The sequence below is a fragment of the Rhipicephalus microplus genome, chromosome 4, assembly GCF_043290135.1.
Source record: "Rhipicephalus microplus isolate Deutch F79 chromosome 4, USDA_Rmic, whole genome shotgun sequence".
Classification (NCBI taxonomy): domain Eukaryota; kingdom Metazoa; phylum Arthropoda; class Arachnida; order Ixodida; family Ixodidae; genus Rhipicephalus; species Rhipicephalus microplus.
The window spans coordinates 73,551,790-73,574,677 of record NC_134703.1 but is presented as its reverse complement, the minus strand read 5'-3'; the positions used below and the strand labels follow the sequence as shown (position 1 = coordinate 73,574,677).

Sequence of the window (22,888 nt, the reverse complement as noted above, 5' to 3'; positions counted from 1 at the left end):
CGCCACAATTTCGCCGATTCTATATATGTATGGCTTCAGGCCCAAGAAATCCTCGCAGGACATACTCCTACAACGACACCACGAAGTACTTAATTCCGTAGAACAACCCCACAATGACAAGATCATTCTGGCGCTTGACCTTAAAGGAACCTTCGATAACGTCAAGCACGAAGTCATCTTAGCTCACCTAAGTGCCACCAACCGCGGCCAGCGCACCTTCAACTACATCCTAAACTTTCTTACTGACAGAGCTGCGTACATTCGCATCCAAGATCAGGAATACGGCCCCTATCCCCTGGGCACGCGAGGCGCACCACAGGGCGCTGTGTATTTGCCTCTGCTGTTCAACTTAGCGATGGCACAGCTCCCGGCCAGCTTGGCTGCTGTCGACGGGGTAAAGCATGCGCTTTATGCAGACGACATCACTCTGTTGGCCACAGAAGGATGCCTGGGCCGCATGGAGGACAGCCTGCAAACCGCAGCCCATATAGTGGACGAATATGCGGCGTACTGCGGCCTCCTGTGTTCCACACAGAAGTCTGAATTCGTGCACCTTCGGCCGTCGGTGAAGTGCACTTCGTCCATCAACCTTTACCTGCATAGTGGACCTATTATTGAGGCACAGGAGATCCGTGTCCTTGGACTCCACATTCACAAACACCGCAGCGTCGGGACAACACTTCACAAGCTGCGGAAGTTTGGAGAACAGGTGGGCCACATGGTCCGCCGAGTCTTCAACAAGCGGGGACGTCTGAAAAGCAAGAATGCGCCTCGTCTCGCACATGCTTTTGTCACTAGTCGCATCTTGTATGCGACTCCGTACCTGCACTTACGGAAGCACGATGAAGATTCCTTGGAGGTCACCCTTCGCAAAATTGTCAAGAGAGCCCTAGATCTCCCGATCACTACTTCCAATGCAAAACTTCTTGCGTTGGGAGTGGTAAACACCTATCGGTAGCTCCGGGAGGCTCACCTAACAAATCAATACACGCGTCTGGCGCAGACCCCGTCAGGCAGACGACTCCTAGATCGCCTACACATTCGGCATGCATTCCACACAGAGGAGTGGGTACGAGTGCCCGAACATTAGAAATACGCGATTCATGTTCGACCTCTCCCCACCAATATGTCACGTGAGTCACACGCTGGCCGTCGAGAGGCGCGGGCTCTTGCTCTACGGCGCTAATTCGGCTTTAGACATGCATTTTACACGCATATCGCCGGCCCTTGCCACGTGGGTTGGTATACGGCCGCCATGGTCCACCAAGACAGGCAGGTGGATGGTCTGTCCTTCCGCGCAACCAATGCTACCCATGCTGAAGAGGTGGCCATAGCTCATAGCTGTGGCTATATCACACGACAGTTCTCAAATTATATTATCAGACTCCAAAGAAGCTTGCCGAAATTTTCAACTGGGATGGATCATACTCCTAGTTGCCGAAATTCTTAAATCTTGTCTGCGAGTAGGTTACCCCTCTCCGAGTTCAGTAATCTGGACTCCTGGCCATCAGGGCCTCACAGGCAATGAAGCGGCGCACGCTGCCGCCCGCGCACTCATTCCCCGGGCCACTGCCTCGCCCACCAATGACCTCTGTGTTCCTGAAGAAAACGCTCCTCTCCTAACTTATATAGATATAATTACCTATTACCGGGACTCCCACCACCGATTTCCTCCACCCTGCAAAGGACTTAGGAAGGCGGACGAAAGAATTCTTCTCCGCCTACTTACCAATACTTTACTGTGCCCGACAGTGCTTAAACACTTTGACTCTTCCTTTTCCGGCCTCTGCCAGTACTGTGCTGAGATGGCTGACACCTACCGCATGATATGGGCATGCCAGCTCAATCATTCTTTACCCCCGAACCCAAATCCAACAAGAGAGGACTGGGAGGCGGCCCTGCTCAGTTGCCAGGATCTGGCGGCCCAACTAGTCATGGTCCAACATGCCAGGGCAGCGGCCACGACCAATGGGGTCCCTGACTAGAGACTCCATCTAGTACTGCAGGGAGGCTGACCCACGAGAGGCTGGTCTCCTTAGCAACCTCTGTTTTTTTTCTAAATAAATGTTTACTACTACTACTACTTCACAAAGAAAGGGTTGCGCAAATTAAATATGCAGCACACCATAGACAGGGACACAGGTGTCGATCGTCTCTGTCTATGGTGTGCTGTGCTTTTTGCGCAACCCTTCCCCTCTGAGTTTGTGAGACAAACAGCAGGTGTCACCAGGCGATGAATTCCTCAAGTGATCTGCATTTAGACATGAAAAAATTGGCATATCCCACGTACAGTGGCAATCACATGCGAAGCACGAATAAGAAAAGTTGAAATGTCACTTTAAAATCAGCACAGCGTTACGAGGTAGAGGTAAATGACGCGGTACATGACTTTCATATCATGATTATCATGTTAAGATGTGTCGTTTACCTTCGTCATCTATTCACGTCACGTGATACCACATTTAGTATATGTGGATCTAGCGAAACAGCCGCGAGCACGCTATTACCGTGTTATGTTGTCATGTTCTTACATGACACGCGTGTCGGGATTATCATGTTTGCACCAGTCATATATTTTGTCATTTATTGACGTCACGTAACACCAATTCGGTATATGTGGAGCAAGCAAAATGGCCACGAGCGCATCATTGGATTGGATTGGATAAACTTTTATTTACACGAGCGCATCATGAAGGGCCCAATATATTCCAATGTAGCGTTGACGCGCGTGCACGCTGGGCACAGCGACGCTACGTTAGCAAAACGCGAGCATTTGTGCGACCAGCGTCCGTCGGCTTGGCCCGACGGCAACCGGCGCGAAATACGACATGTTGTATTTTACGCGGATGCGTTACCGCGAAAATGCTCGCGACAGCGACGCGACGTAGATTGCCTTCGCGCGAACAGTCGCCAGCGCAGGCAAGCCTCATTCACGCGACGGCTTCGGCGAGCGAACTCCACCGTTGCTTGCATGAGGCCGTCTACTCGTACTAAGAAGACCTCGTAGTGAGTAGTATGCAATTTAAAAATAAGATACATTGTTGTGCAATAGAACGGAAAGTGTTTATTGCCTAACAGCACTTTTTATGTGCACGTGCATAAACATTACGTTATTTCTTCGTTGTGCACGCGTGACTCAGGCAGAGATACGAGTGAGATGAGGGCACGGAGGAAGGAAGGGTAGGAGAGGCCCTGACGTCACTTGTTGGGAAGCCCCGATGAAGCCGGAAGTCGGCAATATTGACTGGGCAAATTCTTCTCTTTTGTTTACATCCGAATGTAAAGCATAAGGCACACCCTCTCTCCGGCTCTGAAAGCACGTGAGATGCGCAGCGCACGTGTCGTGACGATCCCAAACTAATGAAACGGGGCTCACATTCTTGGCCAGCGCGACACCTTCGGCAAAATCATTTCGTCCAAGTATTAACAGCGAGTAACAGCTCACCGACAACGAAGCAAGTACAAGAGAACGCATGCTAGAGGCACTGGCAGCGGCGAGTGTTTTCACGTCATTAATTCAGCAACTGTACAGACAACACGATCGGTCGCGTGCCTTTTTCGGTTGCATTCCACCACGCGGCCGACGCAGCGTCCGACCACTGTGTCCGTGTTCCGCGTGAAACTCACCTGCATCAGCAATCTGCGACTATGGTGACTTTGAGCACGGTGCAAGTGACACTTGAATGCGGTTGCTGTTACGTTGAGATTACACGCAATGCTGGGGGAGAGGTTTGGCCTTTGCCCAGACAACACTGCGTCTCCCTCTTTTCGTGAGGGAGGCGTGCGGATGCGCGCATGAGTGAGGACGCGCTGACATTGAGCTTCTGCGTTTTGGGTGTCTTTGTGCGAATTCTTCGGGTGCAATGACCAGAAACGTGCTTATTGTCTTCCTGAGGTGAGGAACTCAACGACATCAATATTTCGGGCGTGGACGTCTCCACTTCCGAAAATTCACCGAAAGTAAACCGGCTGCAAGTGGGCACGACGCTTACCCTAGCATTGACGACGGCGGCGTTGCGGTGACGAGGTGGATGAGCGGTAGCTCGCAGCGACGCTGAGGGACGCCCTGAGCCCTGTGACGATGAATTGTGGAGCGAAACTGACTTCGGAAACCACAAGTGCCAGTGGTGAGCCTTTTTTAATCATTTACGCTCGCCAGCGACCAGCCATCAGGCAGCGCAGCAGAGCTCGAAGACGGCTCCTGGGTCACACCAAAAACGACGCAGGGTGGCTTAGACCCCCTAGATCTGCAGCACAAGTACAGAATGGCTGCACCCAAGCCCTCAAAGGCAATGCCTGAACACGCCAGTGCCCCGGCACTCGTCGTGCAAGCAGCGCGTCTGCCGCAGCTACCACGCCGGAGGCCCATGCCGAGGCTGCCAAGTGAACATTACAAAATTGTAGTTCGACCCAGATACCCAATGAACCTGTCGAACATTGGCCTCGCTACGCTGATGGAAGCCATCCAAAACACTGCCAAAGTCGACCCGGCCCAAGCAGAAGAAGAAGACCAAATAAGATTTTACCCTATTAAAAATACCCTTACAGTCAGTACACCCGACAGAATCTGGGCAGAAGCCTACCGCTCACTGGAAGTGCTCAGAAGTAAGAGGTACAATATGAACTTGCCAGTGGCCACCTATGTACCAGCGCCGGACGACTCCATTCGTGGAGTAGTTACAAGGCCTACACGGACGAAACAGACCACGATCTTCAAGCACAACTCGTGAAGAAAAACCCTGATATTCCCATATCATATGCCAGGAGACTGGGCTCATCAAAACACCTGGTCATCACTTTCGCCGGACGCAAGCTTCCTGCCACGATCCGTTTCAGGTGTTTCACCTTAGAAGTGCATCCCTTCAGCGAGAGACCTGAGACCTGCTTCAACTGCAGGAAGCTTGGGCACCGCACAGATCTGTGCCCGCTGCCCAGCCCTGGAATACCAAAATGCTGAAGATGTGGTGGAGAACATCCCCCGCCGCCACTGGGAGAACAGCCAACATGTACACCACAGTGTGTAGTCTGCCTCGGCGAACATCCCACTGGCAGCAGGAGCTGCAAGCTACGCTTCACACCTGTCAAACATAATACCAGCAAGAAGACATCGATGTCCTCCAGCACCAATGAGGGAGGAAAATCAAAATCAACAGGCCATCGATCAAGATCAAGGTCACGAAAAAGAAGCAAGAGCAGGAACAGAAAATCTTCCATCTCTGCGCAGAAGAGCTGTAGTCCCAGTTGGGAGACATCCACTTCAATGCCAGCAATACACAACAACAAGAACGCCTGGAGCAACGGCCCACCAAAGAGCGTAGGTTGGAGTACCGACGATCCAGGGCAAACCAGCAAAGCGGCAACTACTCAGCCAGCACCCAACACCAAACAAGGGGGCAAGACCGGTCAACATCCCGGACTCGAGGCGGCCATTCCAGATCCAGTTAGAGATCAAGGACGCAGCCACCAGCCAGACCTCAAGACAATCAGGTGAGGGAACTTTCAGAGCTGGTAAACTCTTTACAGCAACAGTTGGCTTCGGCCAACGAACAGATCAGGCAACTGAAAAACAATTCCAATTCGACCTTTACCCCACCCGCGGCTGAGGAACAAATGGCATGCGCTCACAGTGAGGTAACTAACATGGAAACTGACACAATTAGAGGTGAAAAGCGCAGAGATTCTAGCCCAGCACGAGAAATTGCCACGGAATAAAAACGAGAAAAAGTAAAAAAAAACTCGACACTCAGAACAGCCAAGCTAGAAACTGCAATAAACGCGCGCTTAAAGGAGCTAGAAGCCAAACAGGCTGAGTTTCAGGCATCTACTGAGGCTCACCTCACCAGAATCGAAGCTGCGATCGAAAACATGCTGGCAGGTCTTAATCAGCTCAAAGTAGCTAACACAGGCGCACTGACACAGCAGCAGCAGCAACACCAAAGCCATGTTGCACAATTACCACTCCTAGTTAGAGGCGAGGGACCTAACAACAATACTAGCTTAGATCAACGAACCCCCGGCGGGAGGCCCAATCAGAATACACGGACCACGTGCAGAAACTCCTAAGCATTCATGATGGCCAGCGACCAACTTTTGATCCGGCAATGGAACTGCAGAGGGGTTCCGATCTAAAAGGCGTGATCTCGAATATAGGATCCATCATTCTACATTCAAACCTGATGTTATGGCGTAAACGCCAAGCTTGTTGGCTACACAACCTTCAACACGTCAGTGGCGGAAGGCTTTAGTCCCTCCACGGCACTCATGATACATAGAAACCTCACCGCTAACGCGATAGATCTTGCAATCGAGAATATAGCCTACAACTTAGTAGAAATCCTCCCCAAGAAGAAAACTTACCCCCCCCCCCCCCTGTACACCTTAAACGCATATCATCCACCAAAGAACAGAGGCATCGTCGCCTCTAAGCTTATTGTAAAGGCGCAGAAACATGCCAGAAGCTCACCACTAATCATAGTAGGTGACTTCAATGCTCACCATCCGGCATGGGGCTATAAGTCTTGTGACAAGAAGGGGACCAGCCTACGGACAGCCTCACTAGAGCTAGGCTTAACCCACCTCACAGACCCAGAGCGTCCCACCCGAGTAGGTAACAGCATCTGTCGAAACACATCACCTGATCTAACATTCATCAAAAACATAGAATTCGCCAAATGGGAAAACACAGAAACTAATGCAGGCAGTGATCATCACATCATAGTCACCACATTCCCACTCAGTAAAATAAAGAAAGGAAAATTCAGAGTGAAACATACTAATTGGGACACCTTTAGAGACATTAGAAATGAGAGAAAACCCACAGAACTCACAAACTTGGAAGAATGGACATCCACTCTAATCCAAGACGCGAACAGGGCCACGACTGAAGCCATGATCGAGGAGGATCCCCCTGCCCCTGACTCACGGCTTATACACTTGTGGGAGGCTAGGGAAAGTATTCAGAAGAGATGGATGTAACAAAAGCACAACAGAACCTTACGAAAGAAGATAGCTCAAATCGACAACGAAGTAGAGAATTATACACAAGCATTGAGTCGAGAACACTGGCACCAAATGTGTGACCGGCTCAATGGCCAATTAGCAAACAAAAACTCCTGGTTTCTACTCAGACATCTGATAGATCCCGAACAAACGAAATCTAACGCAAGTAAGAACCTGCAGAAACTCATTCATTCCTATCCTGGGGAGGAGAATGACCTAATACGGGAACTGCAAAGCAAATACTTCAACACCAACACGGACATGCCCACTCCGGCTAAATATGAAGGAGAAATAAATCCAGCTTTAGATAGCGATATAGACGAAGATGAAGTTAGAGCAGTCATCTACCAGATTAAAACCACTGCCGCCGCGGGGGAAGACAGAATAACAAACAAAATGCTCCGAAATTTAGATGACCACTCGATCAGCCAGATCACTAAACTATTCAACACTTACTGGGCTGATGGAAAAGTTCCACCTAGCTGGAAACATGCTACCGTCATTTTTATTCCGAAACCGGGCAAGAAGTTGGAACTGGGAAACCTTCGACCAATTTCTCTCACCTCCTGCTTAGGCAAGGTCACGGAGCATATCATATTAATCCGACTCGACAATTACACTGAAAAAGAGCATCTGCTACCTGACACCCTAATCGGCTTCAGAGAGTGTCTATCAACACAAGATATTGTGCTTCAACTGCAAGAAGACATCCTTGACCCAGGCCCAGTACGAGCCACTCGGACCATACTGGGCCTGGACGTCAGTAAAGCTTTTGACAATGTCGCGCATCAGGCCATCTTAAATTGCTTATCCCAGTTGAACGTGGGCGAAAGAACGTCTGCCTACATTTCCAACTTTCTCAGAGAAAGAACGGCCACCATCCAGCTGGGTGATGTGCGCGGTCAAAAGTTTACGCTAGGCACAAGAGGAACCCCGCAAGGTGCCGTCCTCTCACCGCTACTCTTCAATATCACCATGATGAACTTACCACACCAGCTAAACAGGATACCACACATCAAACATGCCATATACGCGGACGATGTTACAGTCTAGATGAACAGTGGCTCGGACGGTGCGATAAATGACGCGTTACAGGAGGCAGCCAACGTTGTTAGACACAACGGGTTAACATGCTCCTCCTCGAAATCCGAACTTCTAATCATTAGAAGTAAAGCCAAAAAGACGCCAGGCACGGACGCCCAACAACAAGCACTGATAAAAATTATGTTGGAAAGCGGCTCGGTTCCTCCGGTTCTGACCATTAGAGTGCTGGGTATGCTCATTCAACATAACACGCAAAATACCATGGCCCTCACAAAATTGCAGAACACCGCCAAACAAATTGGTGGACTGCTCAGGAGAGTGGCCAACAGACATAGAGGCATGAAGTAGATGGACTTGTGTAGGCTCATTCAGGCCTTCCTAATCAGCCGCATAGTCTACTCTTTCCCCTATTATCATCTCAGGAAATCAAACAAAGATAAAATTGAAGCTATAATTCGACAGGCGTATAAATGGGCCCTAGGTTTGCCTGTTTATACCAGCAGCGAAAAGCTCCTCCAACTTGGAATGCATAACACCCTAGAGGAGCTGATCGAAGCACACAAAACAGCACAAATAGCACGGCTTTCAGACACGATGACGGGACTATACATATCCTGCATAAACTGAAAATTCAACCCATACACACCACGGGAGGTAGAGCACCACTACCTCCCTCGATCAGACATTACCTACAGATCAAACCAATACCCAAAAACACCCTGGCAGGCAGACACGACGCCTATAGGAGAAAAGCCAGAGCAGATAGGCTAAGTGAAAAGCACAAGCAAGACCAAACCGCGGTCTTCGTCGATGCCGCCAACCAGGGACACAACACATACACCCTTAGTGCTGTGGACGGAGAACTTAAAATCGTAAATGTGGCTTATTCTAGAGCCACATCAATCAAAGAGGCCGAAGAAATGGCCATGGATAGCGCTGGCCATTATGCATCCAACTACCCATACTGTCCTTAGCGACTCTAAGAGCGCTATTGTCAGCTTTGTAAGGGGAAGTGTGGGACTAAATACAGCCAAGGTCCTGAGAAACTTTAATCAGAATGATAGAATCAAAATCAATCTGGTCTGGGTCCCCGCTCACTCGAGAAACCCCGGTAACGAGGAAGCGCATAAAGTGTCCCGAGGGTTAGCAAACCGGGTAGCGCTTTCATTGGAACCGGGCTCCCCGATAGGAGAGGCAGTGACCTCCTATAACGAACTTACAAATATGTATAAAGATGACAGGAAATTATATCCCATACTGCACAGCAACGTCACGAGAGCGCAGCCCACTATCCTCCGCCGAATTCAAACGAACAGCCTAACCACTCCTCACCGCTTAGCGGTATTCACAGGTGGAGAGGTTGACTCAACATGCAAAAATTGCGACAAAACTGCCATAGCAAACCAAAGTCACATCCACTGGGAATGCGAGGGCTTTCCCCCACCCAGAGAGCTTCTTCCAGTTCCCTTCGAAACGACATGGGAGACCTTAATATGGTCCCCCGACGAAAAACTGAAGAAAGCAGTCATTGCATGGGCACAAGAGGTCACCGCAGACAAGCGGCCACCTCGAAACCCATGAAATCTCTTTTAATAAAGTTTTATCCTCCTCCCTCTTTTCGTGACGGAGGGACGCCAGACGCGCTGATACGCGCATGCGTCAAGGAAACGCAGCGTGGTGCACACCTGCGAGTATATGGAAGAACCGGCACCTGGCTTTTTCTCTAAATGAATGCCGGCGAGCACGCGCACCATCTCCCGTTGAAATGCATTGGCGCCTTGACTGTGGCATGTAGTCATGTTCTCACATGATACGCATCTCGTGATTATCATTTTTGCACCAGTCACATACCTTCCTCATCGATTGACGTCGCTTAAAACAAAATTTGGCATATGTGAAGCTAGTGAAACGGCCGTGAGCGCATCATGAGTGTGGCATGTAGTCATCTTGTTACATGACATACATCTCATTCAAGTTTGAACCAGGCACATACCTTCGTCATCCATTGGCGTCACGTAATACCAAATTTCGCGTATGTGAAGCCAGCGAAACGGCCGCGAGCGCATCATCAGCGTGGCATGTAGTCATGTTGTTACATGACACGCATGTCGTGATTATCATGTTTGAGTGTGTCATTTACCTATGTCGTCCGTTCGCGTCGGGTAATACCGAGTTTGGTACATGGGAAGCTAGCGAAATGGCCGCGAGCGCATCACGAGCGTGGCATGTAGTCATGTTGTTACATGACACGCATCTCAAGATTATCATGTTTGCACCAGTCAAATACCTCCGTCACCAATTCACGTACTGTAATACCAAAATTGGTATATGTGACGCTAGCGAAACGGCCACGAGCGCATCATGAACGTGGCATGTTGTCAGTTGTTACATGACATGCATGTCATAATTTTCATGTTAGGTTCTGTCACTTGTGTTCGCCATGCAATTAAGTTACACCATACAAGTTTTGCAACATGCGATGCGAACGAAGCCACCGCAAGAGCTGCAGGACCATGAAATGTGAGTGATCACATTCATGACATAAATGTCGTGATTTTCATGTCATGACTAGTCAGATATGTTCTTCATACAGTCTTGTTATACCATGCCAAGTTTGGTATCGATACCGTTATCGAAACGACCAGAAGAGCTAAAAGTTGTAGGCGGCTAGATAGATATATAGATAGATAGATAGATAGATAGATAGATAGATAGATAGATAGATAGATAGATAGATAGATAGATAGATAGATACGCTCAAAGTCACCGAAGTGCGCTAAGAAATGCTTCGCATTTAATAAAAAGCTAGCTAGTGCACTTGTGCTGCAAAAAAAAGTAGCGCGAGGCCAATGGTATTCACCAAGTCATTGAATATTTAGTCATCGCGCCTGACAAAGCTCGTTGACGCCCCGTTGACCAAGTGCGTGCCGCCCACTGCACGCAGACTGCCGCTAGTCTGCTCGTAAGTGAATCGAGGCCCGAGGGAAAAGGGACGTGGGGAAGCGCGGGAGAAAAGGCGCTGCATCGAACGCGAAAATGGGGGAAAAGGGGAAACCCCAGACGTGCTGCGCCCCTGCGGCGGCGCTTTCGGCGGCCGCTTTCTCCTTGGTTCGCGAGAAGCCGTGGCTGCCACTGTTGCTGCCAGCCTACGAAAGCTGCTGCGACGGGGAGGTTGGGTCGGCGGTAGCCGATGGGGCTGTATGGCGGTGGGCGGCACATGGACCGACTTTCAGAGACTGATCGCCGAACCCCTGCAAGTGCGACTCTCGCCGCGACTCGACTCGCAGGTGGGTGCCACGAAAGATCGATTCGTACGCTAGCCGCCATCATCACCTGGTAAAGCATGTGCGGCCTCGAGCGTAGCTTCGCCTTCATTTTCCACTTATCTCTTCGCGTGCGCAGCAATCAGTCACGAGATACAATCTGCTTTCGAAGCACGTTACATGCTGTGTGTTTTCGCGTGGCGTCGTTCCATGTTAATATTCAAAGGGCCGCCAGCGGAATGACCTGGATCAAAATCACACTCACTCGTACTTTGACAGTGTGCAAGTTTCACGCCGAAGGCACCATTTTACATCGTGTTTTCCGATTATCCCGAAAAGGGCACCGCATTACCACGAAAAGCGCCCGTGTGACTGCCGTACGGCTGCTCTGATTGTCCATACGCTCCGCGGCCAGTCTATGTATCGTGGCACTACATGCAGCGGACCGCTCTTGCACAATCAAAAGAGCCACGGAACGACATCGCACTTTCGCATTCGGCCAAATTGTTGCGCATTCCCGCCACGAACCCCTGCTACTGGCGGCCTCCCCATTGGCTGAAAAGTGAGAATCACCCGATGACGAGTGAGTTCCGGTTAGAGAACATATGTTCCGGTTGTGTGCGTATGCCCGTTGTAACTGCAACGGCAGCGGGCGCGCGGAGCGCGTGAATTCGAACGCTGCGCGTGTATTATGAATGAGATGAACGCCAGGCAGTGAGGTAGCAGGGCGATCTTGGGGGCAGCCATTGCGTTTTGGCTGTCCCGATTATTGTGACGAGAGGCGTCGTTTGGATTGAGGGCACGATCTGCTGTTAGACCGTCAAGTTGCCTTCGGGCCTGAGCTTTCTGGAGCTGCATAATGGTACGTACGTTGTTAACATGGCCGCTGTCTCGAGCGTCCCTGCTATTTCTGTGCCGCGTACGATTGTTATTCGCGGTGTCGTGTTTCGAATTACGTATGTTACGAGATCACGCAGTGCCTCGAGTGCGCGTAGTGTTCCACCCTACTATGAAGTGCTCTTACCGCCGCAGTTCAAAGCTTGCGTAAAACAGGTGTACCGGCTGCGAACTGATCCGATTTTGAATCGAAGAACCGTTAACTTTGAACTGAATAACCGTTAATCGAATAACCGGGCGTTATCGCGTAGAAACGGTTCTTGTTACATTATCGTCTCGTGTAAGATAAAAGGGCTGATAAATTCTGCACACCTCGAAGTTTAATTTAGTCGTTCAATTTCGGGGAAAAAAAGAGAAAGGCTTCACACCGCGGCGTAGTTGCACATTTAATTCATTATAGCCTATTGTCGGTTGAACTGATTATTAATTAGATCGCAGCGCACTTTTTCTGTGTGCGTGGAGAAGGTCCTCGATTGAATATTTTGGGTATAATCGTGCACTTTCCTGTAAAAAAAAAAAGTTATTTTTAACCTACTGACTACAATGTTTCATCTTCGCTTCATTCCATGCTGATTACTGTGCAAGGGCTTAAGAGGTCAGAGGGAATTTGAGGCATGACAATTGCATTTCTTACAACATTGTTTATGACATCTCTTCAACACCGCATGTGTTCTTGCATGGAGCAGAGGATACCCCGGCATAGATTTTTCATTTGCCCAGGGGGAAGGAGGATTAAGCCAGGCTTGACCCTCTACCCCCTCCTCGAATTTATGAGTACTGGGCAAATATAATGTACTTGAAAGCTTGTTGATAAGCAATACTCTTTTCAGTAACTGCAGTACCCAGGAGAGCATAATTTAAAAAATTAAAAGTGATATTACTAAATTAAAAATATAATGATAGAAACGCAGTGCATGGGATGTGTTACTGTCGAGCTCTGGGTTTATGCACCCTTGCTACTGGGCTGCGGTGGTACTACGCCTCATAGCACAATTGCTCACAATACTTGCTTTTCTTCTCGTTTTTTATAAGAATATAACACCTCAAAGTACATTTGATGTCTATGCAAGAAACCAGTATATCACAATGTTTATCAACGTTACAAGAATATCGTCCACTCAGACACTTTTAGATATTCTTGTTGAACACTCTCAGCAGGAATGAAAGAAAATAAAATCATCTGCCTTCATCCTTATATGTATATTCCAATAAATATTCATGTGTTCTTGAAAACCAGCTGTGCATTTGCTCACACGGTGGTTTCCTGATTTATGGGCAAATACAAAGTATGCATACTTGGTAAATATTCGTGTATTGTATGTATATTTGAATAATACTGTGCCTTCTGTGATAGCCAAATGTACAACTCAAGTCTGTCTGTTACATGTAAAATAAGTAAGTAGTAATATTTCAGGTGCAAAGCAGCGTAGGGGCTAGGCTTGTCGGCTTCTGCCGTCGTCGAGTTGTGCCATGTAGTCATAATGCATCCTAAAGGTTGCTGTGTTCCACAATGGGGAAATGTCTCACCACCAGTCCATTGAAAATGACAAAGGCTACAGTTGTACCAATAAATAGTCAATGACGTTAGTGGAACAAGCACCCTTCTTTACATGCTGTGGGGAACTGACACCGAGCTTGTAGGGAAGAACAAGATGAAACACCTTAGGGGTGAGTTGCATTACGACAGTTTTCGAATGTTAGTGGAGCAGAAACATCCTTTCCTACATGCCTGGTTTCAGGATTGGCACCACTAGCGCATCAAAGAAATCAAAGAAAACACTGCGTGCTTCATCTCTCCCCCATGATTCATGTTAGTGGGGCTCAAACACCTTGCCATGCATTGTTCTGCACTCCCCTGTTTTTAGATGCGAAGCAGCTTAAGAGCCCTCTTACTGACCACCCTTACTGACCACCCTTACTTATGACCACCCTTACTGTGCATGCGCATCCAGTGCTTCGCAACGTTGATGCAGGGAGCGTCTGCTAACCCATGCTCGCTCCTCTAGACATTCCTCCCTGCAGCGCTTACACTGAGACATTGTGCATGCACGTACTCTCGGCCTCTCACGCTCCCCTCTCTCACCTCGCAACGCCGACGCAGGCAGCATTAGCTAGTGAGTTTCTTGGTTGAAAAAACCGACTGCTCGCGCTGCATAACCATTTATTAGCCACCCCGTATATACAGGCGCTGGATCTTGACCTCCAAAGGTAGTGCCGCTGGGAGATTTCTCCTGTGTGTTGTTGAACGATAGAAATTTGCAGCGTGTGTGCTAACTAAAAGCGGACTGCGGGTGTCTGTGTCCAGTCAGAGTCTTCTGTCTCTGATGGCCCATTAGCAGTGATTTGAATGTTCTAGTACGAAATACTGGTCTAATCACTGCATACTTTGTGCCTCCGCAGGTTTCTCTCCTGCACAACGCCGCGATGAGTGCCAGCGTTAATGGCGCGGCCAGTGTAAGCGTGACCGACTACCGCTTCACATCTACACATGGTTCCCTTTAGAGGGAGACTGTGTAATTTTTTTATTAGTTTTTTGTTTTCTTCAATACTTCTTAATCATGCTCTTCTGGTAGAGAGCTGTATTAGAGTCATCTGCCTGTTTGCATGTTTAAACAATAAGCAGGAAATTACAGTAGACTCTGATTTACAGCAGTTTTTAGTGTGCCGGTCGATCACTGAAAGCTGCTGCTGCATTGGCCGCTGGGCTCGCGACAGCTGCATGGAAATGACTCGAATCAGCACGCAACACCATGCATTCGCTAATTGTTATGATCTAATTACAGTAAAATCTTACTAAATAGAACTGAAAAGGTTGGGAAAATGTGTTTCAATCAATAGGAGCTTCGTTTACTGAGAGGTGAGCTGGGTTGCAGCATTTAAGTATAAAACAAATGACGTTTGAAGCAGTTGCTCTATTTAAGAAGCAGTTCTGTTTAACATATTTCCATTTACTGAGAGTCCACCGTATCTGTGCACATCAGGCACCATGTGTTTCAGGTACAGTGGTGTTTTATACTTAAGTTTATCATAACTATCAAGGCTCCTCATATAGCAATAGGGTGAAGCTACTGAATGTCGTTTGCAGGGCACATCACTTTGTGTTTCACCTCGGTCCCAGGTCTGAATCGGGGAACATTTCTGACAGAAAAGCTGTTGTAGCTCACCATAATTTGTGTGGTGTCACCAGAAAAACATTATCGTGAACCAATACGCACTCTCTTGCTTGCTCCTCTCTTCTGGCTTTTACCCACTAAGGAGTATTGGCCAAGAAGCTAGTGGTTGATGCAGGTTAACGATTATGGATTGTGCAGGACACTAGGAAAAGTGATTACTGTGTTTGTTTTAATAGAACACAATGATTTGGGTGCATGTAGAAAAAAAAAAGAAATAATTAATGACAGAATTATTCATGATACATCATTATTTAGCTGGTTAAATTAATGCAGTGTAATAACCAAATGCTAAATTTAAGCTTGGTTTGGAAAGAGCTGATCCATGACTTAGCAAGGTAATCCCCTTGTGTCATACAGCTATTCGCAGATGGCCCCGCACACGTTCCTGTCGCTAAATTTCAATGAAGCTGCCCCGAAGGACAGAATATTCAGAGTGCTAAGTGGAATTCCTAGTTTTTTAAAATAAACTTGTCAAACATTTTTTCCTTTGATTTCTGAAATGATGATATCCTAGTAGAAAACGGTCAATATTTTCAAGTTCGTTACAGCTTTCGTCATCCTTCTGCTTTGCTCCCAAAACAGAAGTGCTGATTTTGCTGGCACGGGATGCAATAAACTTAACAGGCAAATCGACAAGTAGAGAGAGAAAAATGAAGACAACGAAAAGTGAGAAATTCCAGGGGAAAAAACTTTCTTTGGGAGGCGAGTTTCGAACCCACATACACACCATTCAAATGCAAGTGGCTAGCAGAGTACATCGTAGCCTTATATTGTACACTATAACGAGAAAGTGAGAAAGGAAGGAAGGAAAGGAGGAGTGTGTGTAACTTACGATAAGGACAAACAAAAAGATGAAACAAAGAACAAAAGGCAGACAGAAAGAGATGGGGCAAAATAGAATCCAAGAGAGAGACAGATTGAGAAAGGGAGAGAAAGAGATAGACGGAGAAATCAAGGAAGACTATATTTATGTAGAGAGAAGTGAAAAATGGAGAAAGAATGGCATGGTTCATTCCTCAGTAGATAAATTGAGGCACATATTTCAGGAGTGAAGCAGAAGACAAAGAGCAGGACAGAGTTCTTGCGCTTATTCGCTGGCTGAGCTCATGATAATTATAGTGTTTGTACACAAACGAAGGAGTTTTTTTGCTTGTGAAGAAATTTTATTTAGTTTTTTACTCGGCACTGGGGTCGCCCATTTGCTTTGGTGTATACCCACCCAAGGTTTTTTGTCCATGATGCATGGGCTTGCGCTCGGCTTCAACAGATCTGCTGTTAGAACCTGTTTGAAATTCTTGTGTTCTTCAGCCTGCGAATAGGTTGTTGGCAGTTCATCTGTTTCATGTACCTTACAATCAAAAGGCAGATGCATACTGTATACTTTGATGTTGCATTGTATACGTTTAAGTGCCCTACCATAAAATGCCGAGCCAGCGCCCCTTCTATGCTGAAGAATAATCCGACCGGATTTGGGAGGGGAGCATTTGCTCAATCCTGCACAAGTTATTGGAGCTCATTTGGCGCCTATTTAAGATCTCCTGAAGAGGGGCGGGGGCCCTTGCTTGGCGTATTACGGTACCTCCACGAACCTCTGATAATGGTAATGGCCATTTAGCACTTTTTCACTGATCACTTTGCGTAGTCTGTCGAAGTATCCAAAGTGGTGCAATTGTAGGAGTAATATCAAGAAAATAAATAATCAAAAGACAAATCGAGTAATTTATTTATTTGTTTGATAGTAAACACTAAGTCGTTAGTGTGACACATTCGCTGCTTATTTACCACAACTGACTGCCGAAAAACCATTGCTGTCACTATGCCCCTTGCAGAAATGCTGAAGCCAGTAAATTAAGAACGCGTGGTTAAACTATATCTGCACTGGTAAAGCTATGGACATTTTTTTTTTCTTGGTAACAGGGCGATGAATGGTGCTCCGATGCCAAGCAATCCACGACGAGCTGGGCTGAAATATCAGGATGCCACAAGGAGTTCTCATCTATGATTGAACCGCTGCTCTCGCTCTCTTCCTACAATGCTAACTTGGGCTACCACCAGAAGACACCACTCAATGAAGTGAGTCACCAATACAGATCGACTTCTCAAGTTGAGTTGACTTCAGAATGTCGGTAATGCTGGGAAAAATTTTGTTTACTTTCTCGCTCATTGGTCTGCGCATGTTTCTCCGGTCTCACGTCTCTGTTCTTACTAGTCGATATTTAATTGTAGGGCTAATGACCCCGCATGACAGAGTAGTTTACAATATTTCAGATAACATAAGTGGGGACAAAAAAAAATTAGATGTTTTGAAATATGAGACACTGGCTGACAAATACTCTGTCCCTAATAGCTACCGTGTCTGGAAGTGTGGTTATGATCAACCGGTGTGCAGTAAAAGGATTAACGAAATAAATAAAAAGAAAACATGCTGTGTGATAGTCGCATGTCATGGTCAGTGATGTTCCAAGCAGCACCTGCTACGTAGGGCGTGCGTGCGTGAGACTTGTCTATTTCTCAAAGTGCTGCTGCCTCAAAAGGAGGAATGTATAGCCCTCTCTTTTGCAACTGAACTGCTTCTGCACAACGTTGATATTTCAGTCCTTGCGGTTGTGATCGCCACTGAGCGATCTATGTGTCACATTTCTAATAGCCGAGCTGTTTTTAAGCTTTTGGTTGGGCAACATAGCATTTAAAAAGACAATCATCATTATTATGAAGGGCTATGGCATCTCGTGTCGCCTAGCAAGGCATTGTAGAAAATAAGATGAGAGGAAGCTGTAATGGACAAGGAAAAAGTCACCAGCTGTGCTGTTTTCTCAGTCTCAACACTGCTAGTCCCTAGCTGCAGCACTTTTTTTTTCCACTGTGCAGGGGGCCCCTTCAATCTCAACATTAGTCTTTCACACATTTCACAAGTTGTAGTCTTTTGTTGAGCCCTCTCTGTCCCTTGGGATTGACAGGCGCAGCAGCAAGGCGACGTTGACAGCAAGCCGTGGTGGCTGTCAGAGCAGAGTCCAGGGCTGCTACCACATCCAGACAACAATCGCTTCAGTCCGCCCAACATCGAAAAAAACAATACTGGCAGTGGCACTTCATACTACTCTCCCTGGAACCAGCCCAGTCCGTGCCAGCGACCAGGAGGTAACAGAACCACAACCAATGGAATCACTCAGGTGAGCCCCTTTGTTTCCTTTGCTGGAATGCCGACATATAATTTTCGAAGTGGGAAGAATTACTGTACACTTCGTTTACAGGCATGAATAGATCGTGCTTCACAAGTTTTAGAAAACACCTGTAAGGGCTTTTATTTCATGCTTACTGTGGTGTTGAAGTCCCGCTCTGATGTCATCGACATTGTTGTGGTATGGCCCAGAGCAATGCAGTGAAGCCTCAATATAATGAGCTTGTACAAGCAGAAAAAAAAGCTTAGTGATAACGTAAATTTTGTAGCATTGAGCTTTTGATAATGTAGTACTAAAGATATAAAATGCGGCCAGCTCTATTTTATAAACACTGTGGGAACAGCAGTGCCAATGCCTGCTTCGTCAGGCTATTGCATTTCAGTGTTTTGCTCACGCTTTTAGGTTGGCCTCTCATAGCAAACCTTTAACTTCAGCCTTTTTTGCTCGAAGGACACTGGGGTTAGCTTGACAGCATTGGGATGTGAACGTCAGCATGGAGGCTGTGGTTAGCTCGGACCATCATAATTTGCTCGGACACTTTGGTTACTTTGACAGTATTGCGATGTCAACATCAGGGAGTATGGGTGGTTTGTTCCTTGTGAGGATGAGAAATCTGGATTGTTCCGAAATAGAAAGCCCCTGAACCCTGGTACAATCACTCATATTCCACTGAGCCTCATCCCTCCCCATCTTGGCGTGCCTCTCATGGGTACACCCTCTCCACTGAGCCTTGACATTCTCTCTCTTTGCGTGCCTCTGGTTGTTTCAGTCGCCCATCTTTGAGAACCTCTCATTGGTTCGCCTAGCCTCGCCCTCACCCATCTTGGCATGGCACAGCCATTTGCTTTCCAACTGAGACCCACTCACGCCTCAAGGCCATGGGGCCAACGCTACACAGCCAATGAATGGGGAAGCCTCCGTTTATTGGTACAACTAATCATAAAGATACACAAAGGTACAACTAATCAAAATACATAATACTTTTTTCAACAGCAGCCGTGAGGTGCCACATAAAAGCGAAACGCACAAACGCTACTCGACGGGAAACAGTAGGAAAGGGATGACAGAGCTGGTGGTTAATGGCCGGATCGGGCGCATCAACTGGTATGGAAAAAAATGTAGGAGGCACTGGTATAATGTAGCAAAGGGGCAGGAATGAAACTCACGCAAGTTGAGAGATGGTGAAGCATATTCTTGTATAGTACTATGGCATAGTGAGGGGTGGGAAAGATAAGTGAGGGTGAGGGGCAGGCAAAGGAGTGGGAAAGGCTGCCAATTCCGCTGTTTCCTCAGTCTTCGCGCCATTCATAACCACCCTACTGTATTTATGCAGTAGGGCGGTTATGCCTCTTTGCACCATTGTTTGGCTCCATTGCATTACATCTACATTTTCTGATGTCACAGGTTGGCCGCCAGCTGTCCGAGGGTAATGGCACGTTGTGTTCGGGAGGGCCACCTTCAGAAGCGGTCATGGCACTCGACGACATGGTGTCACGCCTGGTGGATGATGACCACGGGATGCCTTACCAGCAGGCAACACGTGGCCTGCTGACCACGAGGCAGGGTGTGGCTGGAGGTGGTGGCGGGGTTGGAAGAGGGCACTACGAAGCCTCCACTGGACAGGGCTTCTCCTTGCCAGGTCTTGGCAATGGCATCCTGTAAGTTTGATTGATTAATCTGGTTTATAAAATAATGCCAATAAGAAAAGCTGCTGATCAGGGTGGCAATGTGAGCATTTTGGTATTGCATTCTACATGATGGTAGTGTAGGCTAAAGGAGAGACAACAGAAAAAAAAACACACACTCTTCACAACACAGCACTGTGTTGCATTGGAGTTGGATTGAGTGTGCCTTTTCTGTTGTCTTGGCCTTTATCTTGTGCAAGCATCAAGTAGAGATAAGATATTTCACAAAATCAGAGAGTCTTACGAAATGTCCTTTGATCAAAAAGAATTCTTGGTGAAAACAACAGAAGGTGACGACCAAAAGGAACTCTTGTTTTATTTTTCTTCTAAAGTGGACATATCGAACTCCACTTCGTACCTTTGTTCACAGTCAAGGGGGCAAAAGTCCTTTTTGTCTTACAATCATGAAGAATGATTACATGTGGAGTCCCAAGGGTCAGTTTTCAAAGAAGAATGAAATACAGGAAAATCTTGAACAAAAATATTCCAAGTAAAACTGTCTCTTGAATAGAACTGCTTATAATATGATTTGTTTTATACAGGAATTCTGCACCTCTAGTTCATCTCAGTTAATAGAACCCCTGTTAAATGAAACATGTCCTGTGTCCCTTTAGGTTTGGGTAATCAGTCAACATGGTGATTCACATAAGATTGAATAAAGCATAGCCGGTTGACCAGTTAAATTTATTTCAGCGTTTTATATATTGTTGCCTGATGAGTGGAAAGAAAAGATCCGCAATCGGTTTTGCACGAAAAATTTTTGTTAGAAGCACAGTAAATGAATAATGACGAAGAGGTGGAGTGCCACGCTTACTTGTTCTACTGCTTTTTTCCGAATTTAGTGATGAAATACACAGAATGTATTGTAGCTGCCTACTTCGAATTTAGTTGGCCAAATATATGCATATTTATGCTTATGTTTAGTTCTTTTTTGTTTCTCTGGGTAGTGCTGATGTTTTTATAAAAGATTGTGAAAATGATTCAGAAAATTATTTTTGCCTACTTTGCAGGCCTTTATTCAAAAACGGCTTGCGACAGAGTGGTGAAAATTCCTCACTACTTTCTCGGCATGCTTATTTATGAAACTGTCAAAGCTTATATTATTAACACTTTTTAATAAAAAATTGTGCTAACTTCAAGAAAACAGCATGCAAGAGAAACTTCTGATGAGAATGAAAAAAAAAAAAAACATTGTTGATATTTTTAAACTTTCTCCACCTATTCTCTTTCAATCAATAAAAACATGTTGCATAACATGGTTTCACTTGAAGTTACGGCCCATCAAATAATGCCTTTGCGCAAAGATAGGCAATAGTACAGTGGCTAGAATAGGGAAGTGTGATGAACGCGCCGGCTAGCGCGCGAGCAATGTGAAACATTTAAAATATATTTTTTTGCTCGTGGATGGCCTCAACTGGCAACCGAGAAAATATGTTAATTGGCTTCTGGAAAACAGGATGCCTACGCGGGTGCACGACTGATCTGGAATATCGTCAGGTCGACAGGAGGCCGAAAGTGAGCGCGTAACGGCACTGAAACATTTTATCGATGAGAAGTGGTAGAAGAGTGGAACGATGAGCTCAGTTGTGAGCCATTGCTCACAACACTTTTCCCGGCGAACTGTCATTTTTTCAAGCACTAATTTGTAAATAAAGCCCATCAATCAAAACGTCATAATCAAAGGCGAGAACCACGAGGGGTGTCTGAATGAAATCCTTTCATTTCTGCACACAGGTGATAAAACACACTTCCGAGTAGTCACTCACTATCTGTTTACAACAATGCATTCATAATAATTTGTTGCACGTCCTTTTTTATCCCCAAGAAAAAAAGTTTATTAGTTCACAAGTGCCCCACAGAACATTGGGCTGCAAGCCTAGGTGATGCGCTTGAGCTTCAGACACTTCTTCTTTTCACGGGAAGATGCTTGCTTTTTGTGGAGTACCTTTGTGTAAAAACGCAAATGGGTCAGTAGAAAAAACTTGTTTACTTGATTGGTGAGGCTCGGACCATGTTGTGTGCAGCTCAGTGTGACATCTTTTTTTTTTTCTCTTCCAAGCTGCCACTGTGAAGCACGTTGTAGCTAAAGCAATTTGAAAAACTGATTTCAAAGGCGTCTACAAATGCGAAGAGCTTCTCTGAAAGTCCTACTCATAGGCGTCTGCATGAGGGGGGCAAAGGGGGCTGGAAGGGGGGCGCTAAATCTGTTCTATACATTGACTAGGCAGCGGGGCACTCTTTTAGTCATCTAGAAGGGTGGCGTAAAATCTGCCTTATACACTAATTTAATAAAAAAGAGGCACCTTGCAATAAACCTTCGCCCCCCCCCCCACCCCTCCCCTAAACCGCAAGCACGCCCATGGGTGTACCCCTTTCAATGGGGACAGTTTCGCCCATCGCAGTGTGCTCAAAGTGCCGGGAGATGTACCGCTCTTTGAAGTGCAGCTCGCACACAGTCGAGCTTTCCTGAAGCAGCTTGTCAGCGCACGGGATCGCTTTACGCCACTGCGCTAACAGAGCTATGTCCTTTGGAACGCTGAACAATGCATGCTTCTTTTTAGCTGACTTGTAGCCTGTAGTGAACCTGGGGACGAAGCAATGGCTTTGTTTTCGCGCCATGAGAGTGCATACAGAAGCATTGGTGTCAG

The 22,888-nt window shown here is 46.9% G+C and overlaps 1 protein-coding gene across 1 annotated transcript in view; it reads left to right on the top strand.

Annotated features, from left to right (window-relative positions):
* The first annotated feature begins 11,177 nt into the window (after positions 1–11,177).
* LOC142814306 (uncharacterized) overlaps positions 11,178–22,888 on the top strand; it is a 33,940-nt gene continuing 22,229 nt past the window's right edge. Inside the window, exons 1-4 of the mRNA XM_075892949.1 lie at positions 11,178–11,330; positions 17,294–17,449; positions 18,334–18,546; positions 19,960–20,213. Coding sequence (XP_075749064.1) covers positions 11,244–11,330; positions 17,294–17,449; positions 18,334–18,546; positions 19,960–20,213 — 710 coding nt within the window. The 5' untranslated portion in view covers positions 11,178–11,243. The remainder of the gene's footprint in view (positions 11,331–17,293; positions 17,450–18,333; positions 18,547–19,959; positions 20,214–22,888) is intronic.